The sequence below is a fragment of the Eretmochelys imbricata genome, chromosome 11, assembly GCF_965152235.1.
Source record: "Eretmochelys imbricata isolate rEreImb1 chromosome 11, rEreImb1.hap1, whole genome shotgun sequence".
Classification (NCBI taxonomy): Eukaryota; Metazoa; Chordata; order Testudines; family Cheloniidae; genus Eretmochelys; species Eretmochelys imbricata.
Window position 1 is genome coordinate 38,990,007 of NC_135582.1, and position 20,420 is coordinate 39,010,426.

General features: G+C 38.4%; 1 protein-coding gene across 2 annotated transcripts; it reads left to right on the forward strand.

Annotated features, from left to right (window-relative positions):
• Positions 1-1,445: 1,445 nt before the first annotated feature.
• BBS5 (Bardet-Biedl syndrome 5) lies at positions 1,446-20,201 on the forward strand. Of its 2 annotated transcripts, XM_077830003.1 has the most exons (12): positions 1,447-1,638; positions 3,346-3,428; positions 6,800-6,865; positions 9,220-9,269; positions 9,659-9,786; positions 13,077-13,212; positions 14,357-14,452; positions 15,006-15,068; positions 15,995-16,129; positions 16,249-16,332; positions 18,329-18,352; positions 18,470-20,201. In XM_077830003.1, exons 1-12 carry the CDS (start codon positions 1,577-1,579, stop codon positions 18,569-18,571), a joined length of 1,029 nt encoding a protein of 342 aa, XP_077686129.1. In that variant the 5' UTR covers positions 1,447-1,576; the 3' UTR covers positions 18,572-20,201. The 2 variants fall into 2 exon arrangements, with proteins under 2 accessions (XP_077686130.1, XP_077686129.1); XM_077830004.1 differs by lacking the exon at positions 15,006-15,068 and having other exon boundaries at positions 1,446-1,638.
• The last annotated feature ends 219 nt before the right edge of the window (positions 20,202-20,420 follow it).

Here is a 20,420-nt window from a genome sequence, read left to right on the forward strand (position 1 = left end):
GTGCAGTAGCACCTAGAGCTCCCAGTCAGGGATCAGGGCTCCATTGTGCTAGCCAAAAAGATGGTCCCTACCCCAAACAGCATATGATCTTGCCCCGGGTGCTCATCGGTCACTAAAATAGCTTAATGTAAGTAGTGGTATGTAATCAATCAAATTATTTTAAGTAAACAATTAAAATGTATTGAAGTTAACAGGTATAATATTTTTCTACAAGAAATGTACCATGTGTTCGTTTGATACTTTTTATAGTAGATATGTCATGTGTGTTCAAAATGTAATATCATGGTATCAAGTATGATTGAAGATTCACTATTCAATTTACATGCACAATGCAAAAATAATCAGTAATAGACTGCTTATTTATCTGATCCATAATTAATGATCATTTATTTTTTCAAAGTAACCTGGTTGCAGATATGACATATTATATAAATCTTTGTGTATCCTTGGATGCTATTTATTATTTTGGAACTTTTACTGTTTCTGGTGGAAATTAAGCAAAAGAAGGGAAACTAGTACAACTAAGCTTTTCTGGATTTCCAAATAACATTTAAAAAAAAGTATTCAGATGTGTAGAAGCAGCTAGACTAGATGTCTCAAAATGTTCTTACTGAATCTCAGACTCTCCAGATATTTATGAATACTGAAAAAGCTTTTAAAATTTAGTATCACTAAACATTTTTATGAAGATCTCTTGGTGTCTTCAAAACCTGAGTTTACATAAAAGCCAGGGGAAGAAGTTAGACTCTTGCTAACTCAGCTTGAGAACATAGTCCTGTTCAAGAAGGCCTGTCCCAAAGAAAGGGAGTAGAGCAGTAGCTGAGGTGAAGGGAGAGAGGAGAATACCAGGCAACAGCTGAATGGGCTGAAACCCATCCCAGCCCCCTACCCAAAGCTGATACAGCAGGAGCCCTAGAGCCGCCAGTAACAGAAGAAAACCGCTGCAGCCAGAGAGACTCGACGTTCCTAACTTCACAGGAAGGCTACATTTAAAGGTGTTAAGCGGTTTCCATTGGCAGAGCCGCCAGCAAACCCGCAGAGCAGCGTCCAGTACTTGGTGGCCGTTGTCCCAGTCCGCACAGGTCAGACCCGGGTTTACAGCCTGGATTTGGGGAGGGGGAAGAGAGATAAGACCCCCGACCCTGAGTCGACCCCCTGCCGCTGTACAGCACAGAGCCCAGGAGAACCAGCCCCACGGCGCCCCCGCAGCAGGCGGGCCCCGCGTTCAACCGGGGGGGGGGAGGCGGCCGCGGAGAGGGAAGGCTACGGCTAGCGCGGCATAGAGCCACCCGACACAAAACCAGTGTGAACCTCTCCCCCGCCCCGCCCGGCGAGGCGGCAGTAACCGCGCGTCTCGAGAGCTGTTTGGGGACAGGGCCGTGCGACGGGCGTGCAGGGAGAGGCCCCACCCCACGCTCTGCGGGCGGAGCCGGCGGCAGCTCCCCCCACAACGGCGGTCGCGCCTGGGAAGTTTGGTCCTCGCTGCGCTACGTCGGGCAGTTGCCAGACAGGTGCCGGACGCGGGAGAGAACTCCGCGGAGCCGTTGGCGGGCCCTGGCGAGGGCCCTGGGCAGTGATGACGTCTGTGCTGGACGCGCTGTGGGAGGACAGGGATGTTCGCTTCGACATCTCCCCGCAGTGAGTGGCGCCCCCGGGCCTCCCCTCTGCGAAGCCTCCTTCCGCCCCGTTGCGGGGCTGGTTCTCGGGGTGGCGGGGCCGCTTCGGAGAGCCCGGCCCGGCCCGGCCGCCCCGCTAGGGCCCGAGGCAACTCCCGGCACGGCCTAGAGCAGGGAGCTGCCTTCGCCTGGGAGAGACCCAGAGAGGTGCCGCGCTGGTGACTGGTCACGTCACGACGGAGCGGTACATGCTAGGAGCCGCCAGGCCCTCCGGCTCGGATGTGCGGTCGGCATCCTTTTTTTTTTTTTTTACAAGGGAGCAGTGCATGCTGGGAGGGGGCAGGACAGGGGGATGCAGGGGCACGCTGTGGAAGCCTGAAGGCTCGCTGCAGTATTAGCACAGATATTAATCCTGCTATTTAAGTTTAGGGACTGGAGTGTAGTCAGGGCTCAGAAACAGGCAGTAGGTTGCTCCTTCTGTGTACTAAATCCTCTAGGAAGCTCCGATCTATTTTCCAGAATCTCCACTTTCATTTAAAATAAAAAGTACTGCTCCAGCTGCAGTGATTGCAAAGACAATCTCAAAAAACGTGTACAAAGTGTAACTAATGCAAAGATGTGAGCCCTGTTCACTTAATCAAGGCGTTTACTTAGATGACAATGATTTTAAGTGTCAGCATTGCTGTCTGTTTAATTCTTGATGCAAGAAAGCAGAATCTTCACAGATCTGTACTATTTAAAGATAATCTCAGTTTGGTGGTACATGTAAGTGACATTTTGGAAGATACTGCTTCCCCCTCCCCATACACTCACAACCCCAAGAAACCTAGCAGAACCCATAGGCATACTGAAGCCACATCGAAGTTCACAGAGCACACTTTTGTGTTCTGAACTTCTGCACAATCTAGAGTGAGTAACTTCACATTTTGGCAACTCATATAGGTGACGCTTGGAAGATTACTTCTCTCCCACTGATCTGACCCCTGCTTACAGAACACTTTGGCCTTCATTGTGTTTAAAGGTTACCATATTTCCGGTTCCCAAAAAAAGAGGTCACTACCAAGGGAGGAGAGCTGGGGGGAGTACTCACTGGAGGTGGGAGGCAGTGTTGCCCCCCATCACAGTGCGAAGGTGGCTGGTGTAAGCCCAGGATGCAGCAACAGCCATTGCAGATGTAGGGGAGGGACCAATCAGGAAGGGGACCAATCGGGACCCTTTCTGAGCTGCAGCTTGTCTGCTCTGAAAACCCCTGCCCCCAGACATTTCATGTTATTTTAAAAATCCCTCAGATATTAATATTACTACAAATGTTCAAATAATATTTTCTTGGATTGTAAACAAATAATAGTCATTTTATACTGTCCGCACAGACACACAGCCTTTCCGTCAGTCTTCAATGTATTTAAATGGGAACATCTCTGCGAGTACGCCACACTCCCATTAATACAGTGAAGAATATTAGGTTTTCTCATCTGATGTGCTACGTGCCTATGCAAATACGATAATATTTACAGCAGCCCATGGAATATTGCATTTGTTGGGGAGAAGGTGTTAAAGGTGTTAAAGGGATTATGTGGGAGTAGAAATGATCACCACTTTTCAGGGCCTGAGAGGGAAAACCCAATAATATCTTAATTGTACCTTATTTTGTTATGTCTAGACCAGAGTATTTTGTGGTCTGTTTAAATGGAAATGAATAGCCAAAACAAATAAAGTTACCTTGTTTTAGACAAATGAAAATGAGACCAGGAGAGGTTCTTATAGACTGTTTAGATTCTATTGAAGATACCAAAGGAAACAATGGAGACAGAGGTAAGTGTGTACCTAATGAAATTCTCCTCTTAACTTCTAATTTGTTTAATCATTGAGGGTTTAAAGTGGCTGCCACTGAAGTTAATGGGAACACTCCCACTCACCTCAGTAGGAACAGGAGTGGATCCTGAATGCATAATTGTCAGAAAGGAAAGAATTATGCCATGAGAAAATGATTATACCTGAAGTTAGGTTATTTCTGAAAGGAAAATGCAGATCTAGCAAGTAATGTTCTACAGTTGTCTGTGAACCTTGTAAGAGAGAGCTACTGTATGTATATCTGATATTGGTCATTAGTCTTCTCTCTGAAGAAGATCTTAGGAAAAACAAACATGTAGACTATAATGCAGACTATACTAGTGTACTTGTACTACCAGACATATATCTGTCCTCTCAAGGGTATTCATCAGGTAGTGCAGTCGATGCCAATGGCATGGGTTTGATGAAAAGCAAAATAGGTGATGGAAAGACTGTACCTGTGGGTTTGTTTGGAATTGAAAGCCTGGTTAGGAAGCAATTCATTTGGGTTCAGTTTCCTCCCTAAAAACAACTTGGTGATCTTAAGCGATAATCCTGCAAAAGGTTATACAGGCCTGTACTACAACTGTATAATGTCTAGTTTTAGTGGGAAGTTGTTTAAATTTTATAACACAAGAGGATTTCTCTTTTCAAGATTTATTGTACTCTCTAATTATCTCAGTGGTTTCTCCCATCAGAGTTTAAGGTGCTTCTGTGGACAAAAGAATTGGTAAATTCATCAGAGTGTCATTGGACTAGGTTTTAAAATGATGTTATCATCAGGTAACTACATTTTAAAATGATATAGCCTGTTTCTCAGAGGACTGTTCGAAATGGTAACAAAATCTTCATTTATCAACTTGTTGCAGGAACTGGAACTCTTTAATTTGTTTAAATTAATTCATGAGCCATCCTGATGCAGGAACTTAAATACAATGTGAGATCTTTTCATTATTGAAAAGCCCTTTAATAGAAGAACCCACAGAGGAGAATAATTCCTTTATCTCTACTTAGAGCAAAATGTTGGGCCTTTCTTATACAGTAGTAAGGGATATTCACCACTGTGCTAGGGCCTTCAGTGGCCAGGCAGCCTAGCAGCTATATCATTGGTTAGGGGCTGGAGGGGGGACCTGCCCTCCTTTCCCTCAGGTCCTGGCTCAGAGTCCTGGGCCACTCACACCCCTAGACAGGGGAGATGGATCTTGTTCCTAGCCATGACGGGGATGCTCAGGACCTGTTGTCTGAGTTGCTCCTTATGGAAGTATTTTAGCTTGGGGCATGGCCCTGCTAGTCCAGTTTCCCCATGGTTGGGGCTTGGCAGTAGATTCCCCTTAGCAGGGGAAGGCTTGCTTGCTTCCAGTGGCTGCATTGGCTGGCTGGCTGGTTGGTTGGTTGGTTACATCTGTGCCTTCAGGTAGACACACAAAAAGCTCCCACCTCTTCACCAGTGAGTACCTGACTGAGCCAGGCTCCCTTCTTTTCTCCCCCTTCCAGCCCTGGCATTGGCTACAGGTATAACGGGGCGAGGCTAGCTGAACCCACAGGTTTTCTTTAACCCCTGCTGTGCCTGGCAGCCGTCTCTCTGCTCCTTCATAGCCACATAAACTGCCTTCATGCTCAGCCAAACACTCCTGAAGATGGTTGGGCTGATGTGCAAGCAGAAGGAATAGAGGAGAACTGCATAATGTGCATGGGTATAGGGCTACTTGGGAAGGAAGCTAATGTAAATGAACTCCTCATCCTCCCACCCACCACCAGTAGTTCTTTATAGATTCTGTTTATTGTTTCCATGAAGATTACTGCAGCTTCCATGATATGTGAGGGAAAAGGAATGAGAGTGAAATCCATAACTGTTTTTTGTTTGTTTTTAGGGCTTACCTGTTGTGGGTGTCACTGGTGTATGGGAGTAGAACTGGGCGAATAGCTGACTTTTTGGTTCTCTGGCAGTTCTGGTGGCTGGAGGGGTTTCGATTTGCTCCAAAACTGTAGATTACAAAAAAAATTAAACAAATCAAAGACATCAGCAAAAACTTTGATTTGGAGCGAACAGTTTTTTTAATCTGAAATGTTCGGTCTCATTTCTGGGTATTTTTAACTTTTTAAAATAAAAGCAAAGGAAATGAAGGGCTAGATTCACAAAATAACTGGAGGAGGAGTAGGTGGTGGTGGTACCCCACTTATAACCTGTAGGGCACTCTCCTTGAATGTAGAAGACCTATATTCAATTCTTCCATCTGCCTGATGTGGAGAAGGAATTTGAACGTAGGTCTCCCAGATTTCAAGAGAATCCCCTATCCACTGGGCTGTGAGATGTTGTGAAGCAGGTGTCTCAGTCATTCCTGTTGAAGCTATACTGCTTCAGATAAAATACTTGAATAATCACTGGGCTAGAGAGAGAATGAGAATGAGTATGGCTTAGTGGTTAGGGCTCACCTGAGGTGGAGAAGATCCACGTTCAAGTCCCTGTTCCAAACCCTGTTTGAGAAATTGAAAGAGACCTACCCCAGAATACCCCAAACAGAATGGTTGGGGAAGTCTTGTGCAATATGGGATATCCTTTCTCCACCTCAGCGAGAGACTGGGGGGAACTGTATTTGGGTTTTTTTACATCTCAGGTGAGGGGCCTAATGCCTAGAGTAAAGGTTATTAGGAAGGCAGCTGTGCTACTGTTGCCACCATTGCCCCTGGCCATCCTGTAAATTTAGCCCAAAAAATCAAACACGTTGTCTCAGATATGTCAAAATCATTTGTTTTAACATTACCAAAGTTATTTTGTTTTTTAGTTTGACTGAAACTATTTGCAATAAGCACACATTCGCAACTAGTTTTGACTAACCTGAAACTGCATTTTTTTCAGTGAATAAACTACTTTGTCAAAAAAGTCACCCAGTTCTATATCAGAAACTATTTGTTTCCCTCCTTCCTGATTGCCAACCTGAGGGATCTTTCTTATAACAGACCTTAGTCCTTTCTCTAGCTGACAACGCTATATAAGAGTTGTTAGCCTAAAGCTCCCTTTTTGTGTGTGAGACCCATTTAAGGTTCACGACCACCATTGCACTGGTAGCTGCACAGTCACCTGGAGGAAACCCATTCCTCTAATAGGATCTTGACGTAGGTGCTGAACATGACTCAGTGTCATTCTATGGTGGTAATGAACTCCATCTAAAATAAAGGTTTTTACAACAAAAGAAAGATCAGAATGGCATTTGTTTTGCAGGGGTTTTTCAGGAAGAGGAAGGGAGGCAGTTATGTTTAAATGTTAAGTTTTCTGGAACAACTTTGAAATCTCACATTTAATCTGGATAGTTGTCATCAAATTTAATGAAAAATGTTGCACTCTTTGTTTCCAGGTAGACTTCTAGTGACAAATTTACGGATTATTTGGCACTCATTGGCATTACCTAGAGTCAATCTCTGTAAGTATCCCCTTTAATTAAGATGAATAAAGTTTTGTGTTTTTTTATGTGGTAGTATGCTGAATTTTCACAACGGTAATGAGTATAGCAATAAAGTTACAATCTAATAAACTCTTCAGTCTCCCATTGCTATCTAACCTGGGTATAATCCAGCAGTATTCATTATTCCTTTCAGTAATATAGAATTGATATAATAATTCCTAGATAAACTGTCAATGTTTAATTACAATTTCTCAAACTAGAATTCTGAAGATCACAACAAAGTGTGTTATAGTTTTCCTAAAGTCTGTGGAATTTGAAGGTTTGCCTAGGAAGAACTGTTTCGTTTTACTGTACTTTGAATTGCCATCTTGTCATATCAGTATATGCTGTTGCCACTTCTTTATTCTGATTTAATCTTGATCCTCAGTTTTTTTCTCCTCAGAAATATATCATTTACTGTTGTGGGCCCTGATTCAGCAGGCTACTTAAACACGTCTAACTTCAGTTACATGAGTATTCAATGAAACTGCTCAGATGCTTAAAGTCAAGCATATTTTTAAGTAGCTTGCAGAACAGTAGTATGTGTCATGGTACATTTATTCAGCAGGCATTTTGCTCCAGATACTCAATTTCCAGTCGCCAAGATAGTAGAAGTCCCGATGCTCACAAACTCAATCCCCCCTATATTGTATTATGTATTTGTGGTGATATTTTTTTCCAAGTTGTATAAAGTTTGCTTGTGGTCTCAAGTACAGATTCACCCCTGCTATAAGCAGAGGCAATTCTATCCTTCAACTTTTTAGATATTTTAAAAATTGATTATCTTATAACTGTCAAAGTAATACATATAACAGATAATGCAAGGTAATTTATTGACAAATAACAGCAAGTATTAATGAATGAGTGAGTTTGCTAATTCTAGATTATCTCACACTGGACATCAGTGTAGGTGTTGAATGATGACCTTGAGAGTAGTATTAATAGGTGCAAAAATACTAGGATAGACTGCCTTGTGCATCATGTAAAGATATAAACATCCTTATCCTTTTACCTGCCACCTTACCCTAGCTTTCAAGACTGCATAATCTCCCCACAACTAGCTCCCTAGTTGTTCTTTACTTATTTCATTGTTGCAGCCTTATTCCATATAAATTATATTTATATAATTTCTATTAATATTTTCTAGCGCAGTGTTTCCCAAACTTGGGAAGCTGCTTGTTCAGGGAAAGCCCCTGGAGAGCCCGGCCGGTTTGTTTACCTGCCACGTCTGCTGGTTCAGTCGATCGCAGCTCCCACTGGCTGCGGTTCGCTGTGCCCGGCCAATGGGGGCTGCAGGAAGCGGTGGCCAGTACGTCTCTTGGCCCGCGCAACTTCCCGCAGCCCCCATTGGCCAGGCACAACGAACTGCGGCCAGTGGGAGCCACAATCGGCCGAACCTGCGGACGTGGCAGGTAAACAAACCGGCTGGGCCCACCAGGGGCTTTTCCTGCACAAGCGGCGTCCCAAGTTTGGGAAACACTGTTCTAGCAGAAAGATTAAAAACGGGGAAGGCTGTGAATGCCTTGACCCTACTCTTTTGACTAGGCTTACTTTTAATAACAATTTATTAAGATTTCTTGGACTATTTGGACCCTTATCCTTTATCGTATTTCCTAGAAGTCCCCATATTCATTCAGCAGCTACTTTCAACTCATTTTCTATTATAAAAATTAAGGTCCCAATCCTGCATAGGGATCCGTGCAAGGAAGAAAATCCTATTCAGATTTATTTGCAGAACTGGAGCCTAAATTGGGAATAATATTGAGCACATCCCAATTTAGGTTCCAGTTCTGCTGCCCTTACTCAGATGAACAGACCAATTTTACTTTAGGTAGGGCTTGGGCCTGCTCCTATTGCAATCAGTGACAAAACACTAATTGGCTTCAGATTGGGCCCCTAACTATTTCAATAGGTCTGCTCAGAGGAAGAACTGAAGGATTGGGGTCTTAGTTTTTATAACACAAACTGTTGTGGTCAGGGCAATAAAGCATTTTTAAAATGTTACCTTCTTTTCCCTCTGTCCCCTCATTCTCCTCTTTTCAGACACACTATCCATTCCCTTACACAAACTGCTTCTGTTATTTTTTCACTCTTAGCTCCTGGGATCCTCACAACAATATTAATATAATAGTGGTTGGGATTTTTGTTTTTAAGGGTCAGATTCTAGCTGGGAACGGGTATGACATAATGTAAAAGGCGTATCCAGCCAATCATAATGTGGGCTTTTCACAATCAGTGTCCCAAGCAATGCTCTAACAGTATTGTTCTGTATAACTGAGAATTTTCCTGTGATCAAAACTGTGCTTTTTTCTCCCCTCCCCCCCAATTTTTAGCTGTTGGTTACAACTGCATTATAAATATAACCACGAGAACCGCTAACTCAGTAAGTTTCAAAATACTTCTTAAATTAAAAAGGTGTAAAAGTACCATAAACACTTATTTCACTATATAATCTGAAAGTTCATCTTTAATCATAGAAATAAAATAGTGAATTTTTTATTTTAAATATTTAGAAATAAACTTTTAATTTTATAAGGAGAGGTTTTATTATTATAAGATTCTTGGGGGGGAAATAGTAACTTTGGTGGGGCCTGGATTTCAATAACCAGGGGGCCAGGAAGTCAGTGTAAAACTTCCATAGACTGCTCTGGGGGCCAGAATTTCACCTTAAGTGATTATAATTATAATATGACAAAAAAAAAATAGCATGCTTGGATTGCTGATTCTCTGTGTTGTTTACAAAATGTTAAATATTAACAATTTTTCTTATAGAAACTACGAGGACAGACAGAAGCTCTTTATATATTAACTAAATGTAACAATACACGGTTCGAGTTCATATTTACTAATGTGGTTCCTGGGAGTCCCAGACTTTTCACTTCAGTTATTGCTGTACACAGGTACCGTACTTAAAATAAAGTTTAATTTTAAAAATTATAGTAAATCAAGTATATATGCAGAATTTGGGATTGCTATCACTGATGCACCCGTCACATACTCTCACATACGTAAAGTCCACAGAAGTATTTGAAATATGAGCAAGGAATCTTAAAATGTGGGGTGGAGAGATGAGGGGCAGAAAGCCTATGAGTCCAATTAAATGAATAAATACCATAAAACTCATTTTATTCATATATGTTTTTGACTAGGGACAATATCCCACACCCTGCCTCAGCCAAAACTTTCACTCAAATTGGAATGTGAGGTGAATGAAGACTGCAGGCTCTGGCCCGAGCACAGTACAGGTTACAATAACTCCAGTGCAAACCTAAGAAAAAAATTCCATTGGAATAGTTATCGATTATTAGATGAAACTAAAATTCTTGGATTCTTCTCCTGGGTCATCCTTGCATTCTGTTAAAGATTCACTACGTGGTTTTGTCTTAACTATGTTTTGATTTAAATAAAATTTGTCAGTTGATTTGCATCAAAACCATTCATCTTGCCTTCATAAATGACCTGGAATTTGTTTGAATTAGGGCTGTTGATTAATTGCAGTGAACTCATACGATTAACTCAAAAAACTTAATTGCGATTAATCGCAGTTTTAATCGCACCGTTAAACAATAGAATACCAATTGAAATTTATTAAATGTTTTTGAACGTTTTTCTACATTTTCAAATATATTGATTTAAATTACAACACAGACTACAAAGTGTACAATGTTCACTTTATATTATTTTTGCACTGTAAAAGTGATAAAAGAAATAGTATTTTTCAATTCACCTCATACAAGTACTGTTGTGCAATCTCTTTATCGTGAAAGTGCAATTTACTAATGTAGAATTCTTTTGTTACATAACTACACTCAAAAACAAAACAACGTAAAATTTTAGAGCCTACAAGTATACTCAGTCCTATTTCTTATTCAGCCAATCGCTAAGACAAACAAGTTTATTTACATTTAAGGGAAATAGTGCTGCCGGCTTCTTATTTACAATGTCACCTGAAAGTGAGACCAGGCATTCGCATGGCACTTTTGTAGCTGGCATTGCAAGGTATTTACATGCCAGATATGGTAAACATTTGTATGTCCCTTCATGCTTCGGCCACCATTCTAGAAGACATGCTTCCATGCTGATGATACTCGTTAAAAAAAATGCGTTAATTAAATTTTGACTGAACTCCTTGGGAGAAAACAGTATCTTTCCTGCTGTTTTACCCGCATTCTGCCATGTATTTCATATTATAACAATCTCGGATGACCCAGCACATGTTGTTTGTTTTAAGAACACTTTCATTGCAGTTTTGACAAAACGCAATGTGAGATTTCTAAAGATAGCTACAGCACTCGACCCAAGGTTTAAGAATCTGAAGTGCCTTCCAAAATCTGAGAGGGACGAGGTGTGGAGTATGCTTTCAGAAGTCTTAAGAGCAACACTCTGATACGGAAACTATAGAACCCAAACCACCAAAAAAAAAAATCAACCTTCTGCTTGTGACATCTGACTCAGATGATGAGACTTAACATGCATCTGTCTGCATTGCTTTGGATTGTTATAGAGTAGAACCCGTCATTAGCGTGAACACCTGTCCTCTGGAATGGTGGTTGAAGATGAAGGGACATATGAATCTTTAGCGCATCTGGCACATAATTATCTTGCAACGCTGGCTACAACGGTGCCATGCGAATGCCTGTTTTTCATTTTTGGGTGACATTGTAGACAATAAGTGGGCAGTATTATCTCCGGCGAATGTAAATAAAACTTGTTTGTCTGAGGCCTTGTCTGCACTACGGGAGGAGATCGATCTAAGTTACGCAACTTCAGCTACGTGTGGCGTCCACACTATGCAATGTTGACGGGAGACACTCTCCCGTTGATTCCACTGCGCTTCTCATTCAGGTGAAGTACAGGAGTCAACGGGAGAGCGACCTGCGGTTGATTTAGCAGGTCTTCACTAGACCCACTAAATCAACCGCCAATGCATCGATCCCCGTGCATTGATCCCCCGGTAAGTGTAGACAAGCCCTGAGTGACTGGCCGAACAAGAAGTAGGACTGAGTGGACTTGTAGGCTCTAAAGTTTTAAATTGTTATATTTTTGAATGCAATTTTTTTTGTACATAATTCTACATTTTTAAGTTCAACTTTCATGATAAAGGGATTGCATTACAGTACTTGCGTGCGGTGAATTGAAAAATATGATTGTTTTTTTACAGCACAGATATTTGTAATAAAGAATAAATATAAAGTGAGTGCTGTACACTTTGTATTCTGTGTTGTAATTGAAATATATTTGAAAATGTAGAAAACATCCAAAAATGTTTAAATAAATGGCATTCTGTTATTGTTTAACAGTGTGATTAATCGCACGATTAATAGTGATTAATTGTTTTAATCATGCAATTCATCATGATTAATTTTTTAATTGCTTGTCAGCCCTAGTTTGAATACAAAAGCTTGAGTTCTACAAGTAATGATTTTAAATAATTCCTATGGTTTAAAGTAGCCTGTATGATATTAGGGGGAAAAAAATTTCTGATTTCTAAATAACACTAGAGCTAATTTCAATATTAAGTTCTTTCAAGGTAAAAACCAATATTAATAAGTAAAGTACACTTTTAATTGAAATATTTGCATAGTAGTAGTGAATCATTTACTGTAAATCAAGAGAGGAATCATGACTTGATTGAAAAGCCCATTGAGGCCAGGATTTCACCCCTAAAGAATAAGTTATATAGATGTGAACATGTACATAGTCTAATGGCATGAACACTGATCTACACTATATACATAATTAAAAATTGTGGAATAGTGATTTGTGTATATCTTATACACGCAGCATATTTGTGCCTGATCTGAGTTGAAAATTAAATGTTTACCAATGTCCATACTGTATATAATGTGTGAACAGCAAGGCTTTGGTTGCATTTTAACAGCTAAAAGAGCAGAACTGCAAGGTGCAGAAAAGTGACAGCATGCATCAGAACATTGCAAAAGACAAAAATTGATTTCAAGCTAAAAAGTAATTTTTAAAATGTTTTTAGTTTTTCAAAAAAAAACAAAACAAAACAAAAAACATCCAACAACAGGTATTCTACTTAGTGAAGGTTTAATAAAATTGCTGAACTTATTTGTAGAATGTAGATAATTGAAGTGGGAAGTTTGAAATATTTTATAAACCTGTGTTAACATGAACTATGAAAGACATTGAAATCTTCAGCTTTGGCATGTATTTTTATTTGTAGAGCTTATGAAACTTCTAAAATGTACCGTGATCTTAAGCTGAGAAGTGCATTGATTCAAAACAAGCAACTGAGATTATTACCACAAGAACAAGTATATGACAAAATCAATGGAGTCTGGAATTTATCTAGCGACCAGGTATAGTTAAAACAAGAGTATATGCAATTTTACTAAAACTGTGCTTTGTTTTTCATCTTCCTAGCAACTGTACTATTATAGTTCTATAACCTCACAGGAATTCTCTTTTGGTTCAGTTCATGAGTGGGTTACATGAGAAGCTGTCCATCCTGTGTGTATGCTATTCAGTATAACAGAGTACTCCTCTTAGCAACCTGTCATGACATTTGTGAGACATTTTCAGCTCTATATACAAGGAACTAGATACACAGCTCCTATTAACAAGAAGTATTTGAGAGCCTAATGGTCTGTGTATCATCCTGAAAGTATACCCTGCTATTTCTCAAACACTTTGCTGCATATTTGTATAATCTACTTGCAGTTTTTGACTGCATGTTTTCCTTTGTTTTTTAGTTGCTAACAACTAAAAACACTGGAATAGAAGATTATTTCTTGGGGATGGGGAGAGACTAGTGGTTGCAAGTGACATGTACAATATGTCGGTGTTCTTCTCCAGGGCACTAGTTATTTGTACTTGTTTAGGGCATGAATAGAAGATTATTTCTTGGGGATGGGGAGAGACTAGTGGTTGCAAGTGACATGTACAATATGTCGGTGTTCTTCTCCAGGGCACTAGTTATTTGTACTTGTTTAGGGCATGGAACAAAATTGAAGCTGTTATTTGTCTGTGTAATTTTAGTCCAAAATGGGCATAACATCAGTCTTGATGAGTAAGAGTTCTTTCCTCTATGCTCCAGTTTCGATTTTGGCACACATCTCCCCAGTCACTTAAATTTAACGCACATGCCATTGTACTTGTATAGTATACCAGTTCTGGAACTATACAGTGAACAACACTTGAAAGTTTCACATTATCCTCTAAGGTTCACTGTGCTGTAGTGTGATCCTGGTTTGCTGCAGTAATAGCAATCCCCCAAGGGTTTTCACCACTTGAGTAATGATAGTCTTTTTTAAGATCTTCTCCTGCTCCCATTGAAGTCAGTGGTAACACTCCAATTGACTTCATTTAGGCAGCGTCAAATCCTAATTGAACTGAATGCGGAGTTCCATTATATTAGCATTTCAGTGCAGGATATGAGTAGGGTATGCAAATGAAAACAGGCCCTACATTTCAAAGGAATTCTGATATATCTATTTTTTACAGGGAAATCTGGGGACCTTTTTCATTACTAATGTGAGAATAGTTTGGCATGCAAATATGAATGACAGCTTTAATGTCAGCATACCATATCTGCAAATTGTAAGTATCTTAACCTCAACAATCCTTTTTAAACCTAAATATTGTATGATATGGGTCAAATTCCAACCTTCGATTCACACACCTAACTCACATTGAACATAAAGGGAGTTGCATGCCCTTATCTGAGGGAAGATTTGGCCCTATTAATATCTGTTGTAGAGCAGATTTTCTGTCCAGATTCTTTGAAAAATCAAGGCTTTCAGGATCAGGAGCTGGATGCTTGGATCTGCTCTGCGTTTCTGATTTCCATGGTGCTTACCATGCTGCTGCTCCAGTGTCAGTAGTGTACACCACTGTATGTGAGCGCTGGAATTCATCTTTTGATCAAAGTTTTCAGAAAGGAACACTGCCAAGACCTTGTCATCATTTCTGATGGAATACTCCTCCACCAGCTGTCAGTGGTTCAGATTTGGACTTCCAAATGGCTGAAGATGCCACGCATTCAGAGCTGATAATTGTAGTTAATAGTATTAATAAATTGTTTGTTTGTATCAAGGAATTAAAGAACACCATTTTTAAAAACACACTTTACCTCTTTTTACTTTACAACCAGCGTTCAATAAAGATTAGAGACTCAAAGTTTGGCTTGGCACTTGTCATAGAAAGTTCTCAGCAGGTAAGATGATTTAAAAGCATTCTTTAGTTACTTTCATTTTTACCTATATAGCTATGTAATTCTTATATTCAGTGTGCTATTTTTTAAACAATGAATAGACTGAACTCCTATATGCTCTTTAGAGTTTAAACTCAAGAAAACTTGGCTACATAAGAGGCCAAAATTGTGGTGAAAATATGGCTGTTGAGTTATGAATTTATTGAACAAGGATTTTGATGAATGAACCATCAGCTGATTAATGAGGTCTCTGACTGAAACACAAACTGGCCAGCATGGCCAGTTAATTTGTTATTTATTTAGGTAATGCCTTGTTACACAGGAACTCTAGTTTAGGGAGAGTAATAATGGATTACTTTTAGCACTGTGCAGCTAAATACCATTAAAAAAATACCATTAAAAAAAATTATGTCATCTTTGCTACTCTCTGTAAAAGATTGGTAATTTCTTCTACTGGTGACCATGATCAAAAATGTTTCTACAGTTGAAAAAAAACTATTTTTGGCTACATCAAATGCATTCATTATAACTGAAAAGCTACCTTCACAATAGCACTTACAATCTAATGGATGAAGCATTTATTGAGCAGCTCAAAACTCCTGAATACAGATCCTAGACTTGCTACTGATTTTCAGTTTTCTCTTGACGTCTCCATGTCTCTGTTTCCCATTTGTAAAACAGAATAGCAGTGCATAGCTTTTATACTTCACAGGGTGTGAAATCCTAGCCCATTGGAAGTCCATGGGCCAGAATTGCACCCAGGGTTTATACAGCAGTTTGAAATGTATAAAATGCTTATATAAAAGTCCTCACTGTTAGTATTAAGAAATGCCTGTCAAGTCAAGAGGAAGTACTTAGTCTATAAGTATATATATCTTTTATATAGTAAAAATTAATTAATTTGAGTACATATTTTTCTTTTCTTGTAGAGTGGAGGATATGTACTTGGTTTTAAAATAGACCCTGTGGAGAAACTACAGGAGGCAGTGAAAGAAATAAATTCACTGTATAGAGTTTACTCAGCTAGCCCTATATTTGGAGTGGATTATGAAATGGAAGAAAAGGTATGCTGTTCCTTTTATTACAGAAGCTACATGCAGCATTGCACTAACAGAAGAAATAAAATTATATTAAAAACATTATATATAAATGTATTTGTTTACTTCATTGTCTCAATTTACAGCCTCAACCTCTTGAAGATCTGACAGTCGAACAGGTTCAGGATGATGTGGAAATCGAATCTGATGAACAGACAGATGCTTTTGTGGTAAGCTACTCCAGAAAAACAATTGTTGTTTGATTATTTAAATATAAATCATTTATGGACTTGGGTTCCTACTAAAATATATGTTTGGTCTTCTGATGTTAGATAACATATTTAGATGTCTTTTGGGCATAAAGTCCAAAACTATGCTATAGTCTCTAACTGTAAATATATAAGTTTTTTTCAACAGTCTCTGTAGAAAGAGCTATATTTCAAATGATTATTGACAGTCAAGGTAGTTGGTGTTTAAAGTAGCAGTCACAAGCAACTTGCAGCATGCTTTAAGGTCCAGCAGGGTCTAAAAGCTTGTAGTTTAATCAGATCATACAGATATTAAAATTAAGTCTTCTTTCTTTCTGGGCAGATTGATTTGATAATGTTGTGTCTAGAAGGTTGTCTCAGTATTTGCCCCCACAAGATTTTAGGAAAAGGTGATAGTAACTGTTGTCCCTAAACCTAATATGAAGAAGTGATGAGTACCTACAACTTCCATTGATACAAACACAAGAGGATATTCTGATGAGGTGGAGTCTTTTCTGAAATTATTTTAAATGTAGTTCTTTCCCTACACCCAGAAACTGTTTTTTAGTATAAACAGAAGAGTGCACAAGTATTTTTATATGGTAGCCTAACCCAAAATACACATTGTCATAGTTCACCTTTGAAATCTGGTAGACTCAACAATCCTAAAACCAATCCTACTAGTCTGCCCTTACTTTTCTTCTTTCCTATCCCTTATCTGTCCTGCTAACCTTCAGTTTTTTAATCTCTATATTTTTCCTTTTTCTCTTCTTTCAGTCTGTAATTTCCTTTCTTTTTTTTCCCCCTCTTTTCTTATGGGTTTTTTTCTTTTGTTTTGGTTTATTTTTTTGGTTTCAGTGCCCAGAGTACTTTTATTTCTATGAGCTTGTCATCGCAGTTACAATCCTTTTCTCTTACATTTGGATTTTGTCTGGGTTATCTATGCCTTTGTCACTTCTACTTTGGATTAATCTAATGTGCTCTGTATTTAACTATCCTAGAATAATATTTGGAAGCTGTAGCTGGTACAGAATGTAATGATCTACTTGCTTAGCGGTAGTTGCCACAAGGAACATATTTCATCTGAATTCCACAGGCTGGCTCCTTAATAGTCTGTTATTGTAATTGAAGGCGTTAGTATTCTGTACAGTCCCATGTGATTTCAGGCCTATTCAGGAAAATGCTTTGGCCCACCAAGACAGCTGAGGTCAGCTGAGACACTTTTTGCTAAATCCCTAGATTTAAAGGTCTAGGAGCTGCTGGCCTGGACCTCTCAGAGAAGAGCCCTTGATGCTGGAATTTGCTTCCCGTGCTTGTCCAAGACTCAGTCTGATTTTCAGGGGATGGTATAAAGCCCACCTCTTTATACAGGTCTTTGCATGAGACAGGAATGACTTTGCGTAAGTGTTAGATTAGCCCATTAGTGTTGTTGACTAATCATTTTGATAATGTTATTTTTAATTTTTATGAACATTCCCCAAGATATTATGAAGAGCCCATTTTGAGAAACTGAATAGTAAATGTTGCTGCATGTGCAGCAGAAACTATGAGGATGCCATCAGTTCTGCCTCTGTTTTATTATGAAAAACACACATTTATTACAACAGACATTTTAGCAGTTATTTAGATAGACTATTTTATATTAAGTCACTGCTTTCTGGTTGAAGTTTTGCATAGTAAATTTCAACCCAGAGTGAATTTTTAGTCTTATTTATAAAATGAAAGTAAAAGATTTTACCAAGCACATATGTAAATCTCAGAAAACATGCCAAATGCAGTTTTAAATAAAAGGGATTTTGTTTAATACTGAAATTTATTTTAAAGTGTAAAGTTAATAGAACTGAGAAGCCTAAAGTATCTCTGTGTAGATATAAAAAAGTATTAATGGTAAATGGAAAGTATTTTTTTAAATTGTACATAAGAAAACAATTTGAAATCATTTAGGCGGGTTTATGATACTTTTTTTTTCTCTTTGTAGGCTTACTTTGCTGATGGTAATAAGGTAAGAACACTTTAACATTGTAAAATGCATATTATTTAATAATTCACTATTCACAGATTCTAATGAAACTTGTCTTTTATTTGTTCCTCCTCCCTATGCCCTTCACCTCCAAAAAAGCAACAAGATCGGGAACCTGTATTTTCAGAAGAACTGGGACTAGCAATAGAGAAACTGAAGGATGGATTCACGCTTCAGGGACTCTGGGAAGTAATGGGTTGATTTAGATTTAACATTATTTTCCTAATCCGTGCAAGGCATGTAGTCATTATGTTACTACCAGATCTTTAGGAAGACTGAAAATATTTGAATAAGACAGAACGACTATACCAAAGAGAAGGAACATATAAATATCATACAATGCATAGTTAACTGATTTTGTGAAAGAAAACTTGTTAAAGAAATTGTACATTTGTAACAATTATATTTTGTATGTTGTTTTTGTATATATTTCTTGTGCTAAAGTTTTAAATTATTTATTTGCTTATAGAAAAAAAATGTACTGATGTATAATTTTGTCTAAACAACATTTCCATAGCAACTTTTGTGACACATTCTTAAAATGTTATTTAGGGGAATAAAAACAAAAATATATGAACATGGGAAACTTTTTTTTTTTTAGAAAGAATAGTTGTTTCACAGCAGTATTGTGGTATTAATATCATTTTGACAAAGTACTGTACTATTCCAAGTGTAGCTGTTAGTTTTTGTATTACATATAGAACTTCATGTACTGTATCTCAATCATCATTCCAGGTACTAATTTTCATCCAAAGACTCCAGTACAAATTTTTTTCAGAAAGCACTGACTCGTTTGTTTTTTAAAGGAGATAATCAGGAAAGAATCACACACTACATATCTTTTGCTTCTGACCCATCAGACCTTTAGAATGTTGTGTTATATGCAGAGAGAATTGAGTCATTTATTGTTTAAAGGGGAGATGCAGCTGTTATGTTTTTTAGTGAGATGAGACCTTACACACTATTTCCTATAAATGGAAAAAGTCAAATGAGCTCTCCTTTCAGCTGTTGTTGTAGCAGCTGACTGCACCAGTGACTTCACTGTGGTATGAAAAGGAAGAAAAGCCTGTTAAATATTTGTGTAAAACTTATATACATAAAACTATAATTAAATGAAATCCTGTTTATATCAAATGTATTTATAAAAGTTGGTGCCCAATCCTGCTCCCATTTAAGTCCCATTAATGGGTGTTTTGCCATTGACTTCTGTGGGAGCAAGATCAAGCTCTTTGTCACTAAAGCATGTTAAGCAAATTCTGGGTTGTTAAACTTCTACATTTCCAAATTTAATCGAAATCTAAGCCTTCCCTGCCTAAATCCTGAAACTTTTAACAAAAATAATTTGTGAGTACCTAACTCATGTATATTTTCTAAATCTGCTCTTCTTACTTTGTTAAACTATTAACAGTTTGTACTATTAATACAAAGGCTCTTTTTTCTCAATTTTTAGTTTTGTGAACATTCTCATTGATGAAAGAATTTTCATTTGTGGCATTCATTTTTTTTAATGATTTTCTATTCTGTCTCTAGCGTACATATTACCTTCATTTAAATGGATAGAGGATACCCCTTACTGATGTCACTTTTAATGTTTCCCTAAAATGAAAACTTAAAAACAAATACTTGGGGAGAGGGGGAAGGGAACTGATAATATGTCTAGGAAAATGATCTGGAGTGAGAACTACATTTTAAGAATAAAAAAATTGGAGCTTCATTTGTAAATAATTAAGTGGAATTTTGCTTGGAGACTCTTTTCATATTTTAACTTGCAAACAAATTATCATGTATGGTTTTAAGTGCAAATCCAAAATAAAATACATATTTTTCATTACATTATTTCTCCAGAACTGAATTATCTTTTCAGATATGATATATGTGAGTATGAAAAAACATCCTAGCACAAAATATCTGTCTCTAATGAATCACAATGAATTTTACTCATAATGAAGTACCAGACATTCATACTGGGCAACTTTTGTGAAGCAATCTCTTTAAAAAACATTTTCTGTGAATCCACTGTGAATAGACATAACATCATAGCTGCTAACTT